This window comes from Triticum dicoccoides, chromosome 5B, assembly GCF_002162155.2.
Source record: "Triticum dicoccoides isolate Atlit2015 ecotype Zavitan chromosome 5B, WEW_v2.0, whole genome shotgun sequence".
Taxonomy (NCBI): domain Eukaryota; kingdom Viridiplantae; phylum Streptophyta; class Magnoliopsida; order Poales; family Poaceae; genus Triticum; species Triticum dicoccoides.
Window position 1 is genome coordinate 362733635 of NC_041389.1, and position 10557 is coordinate 362744191.

At 47.6% G+C, this 10557-nt stretch overlaps 3 protein-coding genes across 3 annotated transcripts; 2 read left to right on the plus strand and 1 right to left on the minus strand.

Moving 5' to 3' along the window:
- Positions 1 to 1553: 1553 nt before the first annotated feature.
- Positions 1554 to 2812, plus strand: LOC119309090 (pathogen-associated molecular patterns-induced protein A70-like). The gene has a single exon (XM_037585172.1). The coding sequence runs from the start codon at positions 1687 to 1689 to the stop codon at positions 2311 to 2313; it is 627 nt and encodes a 208-aa protein (XP_037441069.1). The 5' UTR covers positions 1554 to 1686; the 3' UTR covers positions 2314 to 2812.
- Positions 2813 to 2990: 178 nt separating this feature from the next.
- LOC119309092 lies at positions 2991 to 5475 on the minus strand. Its single transcript, XM_037585175.1, has 2 exons — positions 5210 to 5475; positions 2991 to 3434 (listed from the first exon to the last, which is right to left on the minus strand). Exons 1-2 carry the CDS (start codon positions 5356 to 5358, stop codon positions 3353 to 3355), a joined length of 231 nt encoding a protein of 76 aa, XP_037441072.1. The 5' UTR covers positions 5359 to 5475; the 3' UTR covers positions 2991 to 3352.
- A 102-nt stretch (positions 5476 to 5577) lies between these two features.
- On the plus strand, positions 5578 to 8396 carry LOC119309091 (GTP-binding protein BRASSINAZOLE INSENSITIVE PALE GREEN 2, chloroplastic-like). Its single transcript, XM_037585173.1, has 3 exons — positions 5578 to 6876; positions 7269 to 7436; positions 7528 to 8396. The coding sequence occupies exons 1-3, from the start codon at positions 5650 to 5652 to the stop codon at positions 7912 to 7914; spliced, it is 1782 nt and encodes a 593-aa protein (XP_037441070.1). The 5' UTR covers positions 5578 to 5649; the 3' UTR covers positions 7915 to 8396.
- Positions 8397 to 10557: the final 2161 nt, after the last annotated feature.

The window sequence follows — 10557 nt, forward strand, 5'->3', positions numbered from 1 at the left end:
TGCTAGAGAAGGACTTTCGTCCAATAATCGCCAAGCTCCAGCCTAGGATGGAGCCCTGGCAGGGGAGATGGCTATCTAAAGCCGCTCGAGTGATTCTGATGAACTACTCCCTTATTAGCCTATTGATGTATGTCATGGGATTCTATAGTCTACATGAATCCCTTCATTATGAGGTCACCAAACTCCTCTTCAGATTCTTCTGGACTGGAGAACAATAAACAGAAATACCACATGGTAAAGTGGTCTGAGATCTATAAACCTAAAGACCAAGGAGGCCTTGGGGTTATTTCGTCCAAGCAGATGAATATTGCCCTCCTTTCCAAATGGCTTTGGCGGATTCAGACCGCTGAGGGCGGCCTGTGGCTTGAGATTATCCACACGAAGTACCTTCGCGGGCAGCCACCTTCGGGTACGGAGGTCCGCAAACGTAATGGCCCTGGGGATGGCCTCTGCCCCATTTGTTTGGTATCGGAAGATTGTAACCACATCTTCTTTCGATGCCCTGTGGCGCAGTTCCTATGGAGCTGCTTCCGGGAGATGGTTGGTGGCAATTGGTGCCACGACAACCTCCCGGGCTTATTTGGGGAGGTTCTTCGGCTCCTGGTCCTAGGCCCCCCCTATGTGGGTGGCTTAGGGTATCCTAGCGTGGACCCTCTGGTGTAACCGTAATAAACTAGTCATAGAACGCGTGATTCCTTGCCGTGTGATTGATGCGATCTACAAAATGTGTGGTCTCTTACAGCTTTGGAAACCGCTTAGCAAGCGGAGAGACCGGGACGCCATCGACTTCATCATAGTTGGTCTTCGTTCTTCGGTGTCGGCATTTGCGCCTCCTCCGCCACCACCATCACCACCTCCCGAGCCGGATTAGCTTCTTTTTAGCTTTGTTTGGGCTTGTCTTGCTGTGCCCCCAGCGCGACTTTGACTTGATTGTATTCTGTACTGTTATGTTGGATGCTTGGTTCGTTGCTTTATAACATATAAAGCGGGGGAAACTTTTTTTTTAAAAGCGGGGGAAAGCTTTGTTTGGGGCTGGTCTTCGTTGAATGCCTTTGTGTGATTTAGAAACGAAGGTTCCGTACGTCCGGAGTTGGCTGGCTGACGGCGGAATCCAGCTCTCGTCTCGTGGTTTGCCAATTCCAGGTACAAGTAGGAGTGAAGACTATTTTGAGTACTCCATCTCTCTTTTGAAATGAAATGACGACACGAGCTTCACATTTGCATGGTTCCCACTGTTAACTACTCCTATGAAAGCAAGTTCCGAACTCCCGTCAAATGATGCCAAGAAAAGTCTCTGGTGTTTACAGCTGCCGGCGGTGCCAAACAAACGAACAGGGCCAGGGTGCTTATCCAGGCGGGCAAGAGATTAATGCTGATTAACTCACTGACAGGACAGCAAGCCAAGCCGCACATGGAAGGCATGCCCGGCCTCTCCGTCTGACCGTTTCTGTTCACGGCCGAGATGAGCCCGAGACCCACGATTCCGTAACCTAATCTCCCTTTTCCACCGTAAACCCGGGCTAATCCCGCGCGCTATATATATACCATCGCCATCGGCGCCACTCGCAACAGGCGACAAAGCTCCTTTATCATCTCGTCTGTCGAGCTTTCAGCGAGCCCAAGGAGAGAGCAACGCACAAGAAACACGCGAGCTGGTGAGCAGCGCCGAAGCGAGAGCGGGCGCCGATGGCTGGAACGGAGTGGTGCTGGCCGCTGCCGGCGTGGATGGGCTCCGGCGCGGCGTGGTTCGTGGCCCTCAACCTCGTCGTGGGCGCCATCTTCGCCCTGTCGTCGCGAGAGCAGCCGCGGTCGCCCTCGCCGCGCCGCGCCGGGAGCGGGGGCGGGATCACGCGCAGGGCCTCGTCGGCGGTGCTGCAGCGCATCCGGTCCTTCAGCATCTTCTCCTTCCCGTCCTCGTCCTTCCACACCGCGGAGCCTAGCCCGGGTGCCGCCGCGGCCATCTTCCACGAAACAGAGGACGCGGGGACGCCGAAGACGAGGTCGCCATCGACGCCCCGTCTACCACGCCCACACGCGACGGCCGAGCCGGCTAGACCCGCAAAAGAGGACGTCGTGGAAGACGAGAATTCGATGAGCATGGACGAGGCGTACGCGCTCGCCCTGGCGGGGCGGCAGCGGGCGGCGCCGACGGAGGAGGAGGCGGCGGGGTCCGAGGTGGACGCCAAGGCGGAGGAGTTCATCCAGGGGTTCAAGGAGGACCTCAGGCAGCAGCGCCTCAAGTCCATCTTCAACTACACCCAGATGCTCAAGCGCCGCGCCGCCGGCGGCCAGCCGCCTGCCGCACCAGAATGATACCGTCGCTCGCATCGCACCGATGGTTGGTTGGTCTGCTCGTTCCGCTTCCGTGATTGGCTCACGTGATCGTTGAAAGTTCAGACCAACTCAGGATTGACTTGCTGTCATGGACGTCGCCGCCGGCACAGCAGCCGGTCTGCTCCACCATTGATTCACATGTTCATTGCTTAATTTTTTATTTTCTTTAGAGAGGATTGCTTCGCGTGTTTGGTTTAAAAAAAGGGAGAGCTGGCCTTTTTGAGTTGCTTGCTCTCGTGTACATAGGCTTTCGGTTGTTGGTTTGTCCAGATTGCTTCTAGTGGGTTTCCTTTTTATTGGCTTGCACTCCTGTACATAGGCATTTTGGCTTGGCTTGTATGCACTGCATGCCGTGTTCCTTTCTTGTAAGCACAATCTTTTTATTTGTTGCATGTAACTTGAAAGTCTACAGTCAATTTATTTGTTGTAACATAGGATTCTACAGTAATCATCAATCAGATGCAGGCAACATCCTGCATTCTTTTATTTGTTGTAACTTGAAATTCTGCAGTCAATTTATTTGTTGTAACTCGAGACAATAATGCGAACAACATACGTGCATTACAAAGATTAGTGGGGAAGAAAAAACAAGATTGACAAGAAGCACTTGATATGTAATAATTTCAAACATGTTTCTAACGTAAATACCACATACATGAAGAAAAAACACACGCTAATTTCATAAAAACAATGGGGGTGAATGGTGCCATAAAAAACATAAGTGGCTAACAAATTACTGCCAGACAAAACCTATATCAAGACGATAGTTGCATGGTGATTGATCTCAACCGTAGAGTTTCAGTAAAATATCTTACCAGACAGAAATATAAAAATGCACTCAAATCTTCAGACCAACCTGAAGACATATAGAACCCACATGCAGCTACCCATACATGCCCAAATTATTTGATTGCAATATTCTTTAGAGTGAAGATCCTACCAAACATCTTCTATTTACAAGTACTTCTTGTGAATCCTAAACCCGCAGTTGCATCGAATAGAAACAGTGTAAAATCATCTAATCCTTGTCCACTTTGGGTGTGGAATCCTTCTTGGCAGCATGGGACTCCAGCTCCTTGGGTACCGATCGCTCAGCAGATCTGTGGAGATCAAAGATATAGTAGGTGGGGATCAGATCAAATATGCTGTGTTGACTTTACCATAGTATGAAGCCTTGAATAAAACAAAGGAAATAGAAACCAATCCAACCACGGTATTATAGAATGGAATTAATAAAATTTAATGTTATCTTCGAAAGGGAGCTTTGTAGAAATGTGATGTCAAACATAATTTGCAGTTTCAAACCACTGGGACATAGTGCAAAGGTGAAAGACTAGCAAGTGCTGCTAATGCCATTTTGGAACATGAGATTAGTAGAACTTTTTTTTATCAAACTCAGTGGATAAAGGCTAGTTAGAGCACTGATAAATTGAATTGTACAAGAACAATTGGCAAGAGCAATTCCTGCCTAGCCCTCTCTTAAACTGATGCGATGCCAATCAATATGGTTAAGCCTTCACATCAGGAACCAATTCACAGCATGGAAAAGAAGGGCAACAAAAGAAGGAATGAAAAACCAAGGTGTGGAACTTGGGGACAAGTTGGCTCTCTTTGGCATTGCCAATAGGCAATAGGCACATGATTTTAGGTATCGAGAAGTTGAGGTGGCTAGCCTAGCATGTGTAATCCTTTATGACTAGTTTTTGATAAAGCTAAATAAAGTTCATAATCATTTAACACAAGTGTATTAATTATAGCCTCTTCACAAAGGAAGAAATAAAAGCACAAAGAAAGCTACAAAAGAAACCAGGCTAGCATCTAAACTGGAGGTGAAATTTGTTACAAGCCTGAGCTCAATATTAACCACAACCATTATTGGTGGTATTAATTAAATAATTCGCAATATTTCAGGCTTTCAGCTAAAATGTGTTATCATGAATGAAATGATGAATATGTTGTCAGCAAAGGATGGAAGGGCCTGTAAGGCTCCAGAGTGACATAAGGTGCTGGGCCAAGATATTGAAATACTAAGTTTATAACTTGAAAGGCAGAAACCTAAATCTGAAAGAAAGCTTACACTATCATGCAACATTAAATCTACAAAAGGGGTAATTTCCATAGTGAAATGGTTTTGTGCGTAATCACCATTCTCTCTCCTCTGCGCTCACTCCAAACTCCAAAGGGGTGTGTTTTGAAGAAACAAAATTCATGGATGTTCATCATGCTATAAAGTGTACACATGAAAATTATGGTACAAAATAATGACCATACATTTTCTGCGCCCTAAGTTTTTTTTGGCACAACATGAGTAGTGAATAGTATGCATTCAGAGGTTCAATTTTCCTTTTTGACGAAGTCACATGCAGTCATATTTGGGCACAAGCTTTGCACATAACCGTGTGCAGAATTCGGGTCCTCTATAAAAGTTGAGACTGGCCAAGCAGGTGGAAACAAAACTGAAGATTATATCTTCTAGTGAGGGAACTACTTGTCGCCAATGAATCAAGCCTGGAATGATAATTCCAGCACTAGAAAACCACTGATGATAATTTCCAGTACTAGACAAACACGATAAAGAATTTATACCAAACAGGCCAAATGGGGGATATGAATCTACACCATATCTATCTCTCGCTGCGATGCAGGGATAACCTAATTGAAAAATACGTAGATCTATGATTTTTCAATCCGTTGAATATAACAACCCTGAGCTACCTCGGATGAGAACACATCATATTGTAATTTCACAAAGAGCAAAGCAATCTGATACTACTAAGTAAGATCTAAGCCGATGATCCCGATTCCTCCAGCTCCACTGCAATTGACTCAGAGAACAATCGACTAGTGCAAGCAAGGGAGGGGGCGGAGAGCGTACGTGGTGGCGGTGGACTCCTCCTCGAGCCAGGTCTTGATGTGGCGAATGTTGCGGCGGAAGACGGCGGACGACTGCTTCACGTCCTTCCGCAGCAGCATCACCGCCGCGCCCACGCCCACCACCGTCAGGATCAAGTTGGTCAACGCCATCGCCACACAACAACTCCTCTGTAGAACCCTAGCGCGAGGCGTGGATCGTCGCCGGAGTTTGGGGCGAGAAAGGGCCTGCTGACGGCGTCGGAGCAGAGAGATGAGGTTTTGAGATATGGGCTTGCCTGCTCGGAATAATAAGACGGGGCCTGCGCGGTGTTGCTGGCCCGTTAAAGGCCCACATGCTACCTCACAAGGCTGAAAGCCCAGCTTCTGTTAACTCCTCCCCGCTGAGACGTCCAACACCCACCGCCGGTCACGAATTGGCGGCGGCGGCGGCGACACGGCAAGATGCTATCCCGCGCCCGGCGCCTCCACCCCGCCATCCGCTGCCTCCTCCGTGCAACCGCTGCACCCTCGTCTCCTCACCCTCTTCCCACACAACACATCCTAACTGGCTCCCAAATCCCTAAACCCTTCCCCCTCCTGCGCCGCCACCTCTCGTCCCCACCGGCGCCGGTGTCTTCCCCTCCGGCGGTGGTGTCTTCTGACCTCCCAGCCGTCTGTACCAATGGCAAGTGCCCGGGCTGCGGCATCGCCATGCAGTCCGCCGACCCGGCCCTCCCCGGCTTCTTCAACCTCCCATCCCCCAAGTCTCCCGACTACCGCGCGCGCCTCGCGCCCGTCACCGCCGACGACACCGGCATCTCGGCCTCCCTGAAAAGCGGGCTCCTCCAGGAGGGCCAAGAGAACTCACGGGAGGGCGGGGCGGTCGCGGTGGTGGCGGCGGCAGCGGAGGCGGAGGCCGAGAAGAAGAGCAAGGTGGTGGTGTGTGCTCGGTGCCACTCGCTGCGCCACTACGGCCACGTCAAGCGCCCCGACGCCGAGGTCCTGCTCCCGGACTTCGACTTCGTGGCCGCCGTCGGCCCGCGCCTCGCGTCGCCCTCGGGGGCCAGGTCGCTGGTGCTGCTCCTCGCGGACGCGTCGGACTTCGACGGCTCCTTTCCGCGCGCCGTGGCGCGCCTGGTCGCCGTCACCAGCGAGGCCCACCACGCGGACTGGAAGCGTGGTGCGCCGTCTAACCTCCCCCGCGCAGTGCTCGTGGTCACCAAGCTCGACTTGCTCCCGACGCCGTCGCTTTCCCCCGACGACGTGCACGCGTGGGCGCAGGCCCGCGCGCGCGCCGGTGCTGGCGCGGACCTGCAGCTGGCCGGCGTTCACCTTGTCAGCGCGGCGCGAGGGTGGGGGGTGCGCGACCTGCTCAACCACGTGCGCGAGCTCGCCGGGGCGCGCGGCAAGGTCTGGGCTGTTGGCGCGCGGAATGTGGGCAAATCGACGCTGCTGAATGCCATTGCTCGGTGCTCTGGGGCAGAGAGCGGGCAAACCTTGACAGAGGCGCCTGTTCCGGGAACAACCCTCGGGGTGATCCGGGTGGATGGCGTTCTTGGTGCTCAGGCCAAGCTGTTTGATACTCCGGGCCTGCTTCATGGACACCAGCTGACGTCCAGACTTACACCCGAGGAGCAGAAGCTTGTTCAAGTGAGGAAGGAGATGCGACCCAGAACATACAGAATAAAGGTCTCATTCCGTCCATCTTATGCACATTTTGTCAGTGAATTTTGTGATTAGGTGATATGGGGACAGCTTCGCTGCTTGTTTCCTCATACCCTTGGTCGCCCGTATTTCTTTTCATTAAGCAATTGTGAATGGTTGGGAGGGGGTAGTTAATTCACCCTTTAAACAGTAACCATATTTTGTTAGTCTGAAACTGAAGTTGACAAATGTGTGATGATATACTGGATTGGGGAATTAACACCCTGAGTGTGCTTAGAAAGTTCAGTTCTTAGACTTTTGACTATATATATCACATGTCTGCTTCAATCCGAAATGACATGAATAGTCTTTCGATAAGAATCACCTGTGTGACAGGTTCTTATATTTCTAATTCGTTTTGTTTACAACCTTTTCAGGCAGGGCAGTCCATACATATAGGAGGGCTAGTGCGCCTGGATGTGGAAGACTTGACTGTAGGATCAATCTATGTTACAGTTTGGGCATCACCACTTGTGCCACTTCACATGGGGAAGACCGAAAATGCAGAGTCTATGATGAAAGATCACTTTGGCTTACAACTGCAGGTATCTTCTATCTCATCCTTAAAAAGATGTTGTTTTTATCCTAATTCATGTACATCATAAAATAACTTGCTGCTTGGTGTGATATGTGCAGCCCCCTATAGGCCAGAAACGAGTGAAAGAGCTTGGGAAATGGGTGAGGAAACAATTCAAAGTTTCTGGAAATAGTTGGGATGCAAATACTATGGATATAGCCATTTCAGGTCTTGGCTGGTACGGAATTGGGCTGAAAGGAGAGGCAGTATTAGGGTTATGGACATATGATGGTGTTGATGTTGTCCCCAGGAGCTCCCTTGTCCATGAGAGGGCATCGATTTTTGAGGAAACAGGATTCTCAGTTTCAAAAGTCGTCTCACGGGCAGATAGCATGACGAATAAGCTGAAAGGCAATAAGAAAACAAGCAAGAAGGAGATGAAAGCCGGTTCACATTCTTCTGAAGTATCGGAACTTTCAGAACTTGCTACGGTCATAGATGCTTGAGTGTTTCATTCCATTCTGTGATACGAGTTTCAGTTATATAATCATATCTTATAAACTGTTGGCTGAGGTTTGAACCACATAGAAGCATAGTACTCCCTCCGTCCGGAAATACTTGTCATCAAAATGGATAAAAAGGGATGGATCTAGACGTATTTTAGTTCTAGATACATCTCTTTTTATCTATTTTGATGACAAGTATTTTTGGACGGAGGGAGTACAATTTAAGCTTGCTTGGAGGGGTATGGTTGTTCATGGAAGATTTTTGTGGGAGCATGGGTGTCATTTGGACTTGCTGTTGACTGGTAATAATAACCAAATATCAGTCAAGTGAATCTTTGTTAGTATGCTTGACTCCTTAAAACAGCAAGAGAATGCCTCTCATGGTCTGTTCTCTCTTACCTTGTTTCAGCATCCATGTATCTAACGTTTTGTGTTACTACGTCAAACATGCAGAATTGCGATAGTCAGTTTTTACATCTGAATCATGTGGCGAATATATTGCGCTTAAGTTATATAACTTCTGTGTTGGAATTTTGAGACAGAAATCTACGGATTCACAGCTCATTTATCTATCAAAGAAGATTGCCAGAGACTTGTAAATCCCGTTGCACCCTTCACACAGTAACAGCTCTCATTTTGCCAAAGAACATCTCACTGAATCCTTTTGCTGCTTCGGCTTGCTTTTTGCTGGACTAGTTATGTAAGGTTTTTGTCTACATTTGCATTGACTGTGACCTTCGTTTCTTGAAATGGTACCATTCTTATGTACTACTAATGCTACCAAAAACACAACATGATGTTCCTTTTGCATAAAAACTGGAGAGGTTTCAAGAAATGTGCATGTGTGTACAAATGGTCTCACAGAAGCAGGCACAGGGTTGCTGTCAATTGACAAGTTTTCTGGATGATTAAAGAACAGCATGTGAACATCTGTGAAGCCGAAAATTTCAAAAAAAATAAATCTGTTGGTAACTTACCAAAGCATCTCTGAAGCCTCAAGGCGTTTTTTAACATTATTTCTTCGTTCTCGTTGAGAAGATGCATGTTCACTCAACAGTCTGGAATTGTACGCTGTGACTTGTAAATCTGCATCAGAAAATCACATTAATTGGACGGGAGATGTACTGCAAAATTAGCAGGTACTCCAGTTATATGCAAAATTTTGGCGCATGCTTCCATCACTGAAGCAAAATAAGTAGGTACACCAGCACCGGATGAGGCAGAAACTCATAACTTGCACCTGGTTCGGTTTCTGCTTTGCCTGTCTCGTCTGTTATGTTATCTGAGTCATCAATCGTGTAAAAGGTACTCTCTCTACATTAGTGATCTAAACGATCTTATATTTCTTTACAGAGGGGATAATTTGGAAGAACGATCTGAAATGCAATATACGTTCGGCAAGTAGAAGAAGCCTGCCTTTTCAACCCAAATCTTCAGATACCATCTTTGACGTATTAAAAAACAGCAACTTTTCATGTTAATTGTTATTAACGGCTGAGTTTCGCCGTATCAACTTTTGAAAAGTTCTTTTAGGGTAAACTTTCGAAAGTTGACTGATATACTTGCTTTTAGCAATTGAATGTCAAAAGAGTCGAGACTATGAGAAACAGAAGCACATTTGGTCGACGACCCACGAAGACCGGGGAATAAATCCACAAACCCATGGTTTCGGATGACATGATGAGGGAACCTTAAGTGCCCGTGTAGCGACCAGACCTCAAACAGTCTAGTCTCTGTGCATCAGTGTCATTCCTGGATCGGCAATGCTGACACGCACAGTACTTGAGGATTTATAACAGAGTCTCAATCACACACTTATTACATCGAATGTCTCAAAAGAGAACTTATTACAATAATATGGCTTAAGGCCATCTAAATAAGATAACAACGGGAGGCTTGGAAGATAAAGTGAGTCCATTAACTCCAACGGCATAGCTGAGTGAACGACAACGACCTATGACACCTTACTCGTCGTCTGAAAAGTCTGCAACATGATATGTTGTAGCCCGAAACAGGTCAGCACATGGAATATGCTGGCAATATAACACAAGAGAGTAATGAACATAATAAATGCTATCACTACATGCATATATGACTGGTGAAAAGCTCTATGGTTATTTTTTTTGCAATAAGCCATTTTTCCCTATAACAAAGAAATATATTTTATTTAACCATCATGGTGGTTGTTAAACATTGAGAATGTTTCTCCAACTCAATCTCAATTAAGCAATATCAATTATACCCAATAAATTAATTTAAAGTGATGAGATCAACATGATAATCCAAGAACCAGATACTCAAGATGTCCATAACCGGGGACACGGCTAACCATAATTAGTTTGTACACTCTGCAGAGGTTTGCACACTTTTCCCCACAAGACTCGATCTCCTCCATTAGATTTCTCGCACTACATGGTGTCTGAGAAACGGATGACCGAGACACAGTCTTTCAGAAACATTGACTCTTTACTCTGGATGGACAGTTACACCTACTTTCCCCTACATCTGCTAGCCCACCACTGAAAGAGGTCATGCAACCTACTCAACTATGCTAGAGCCCATAATAGCTTGTGGCTGCACATGGAAGTTTCTAACATGAATAATCTTATGATCCCTTTGAGCCTGGGTGGCGGACCGTAGGGT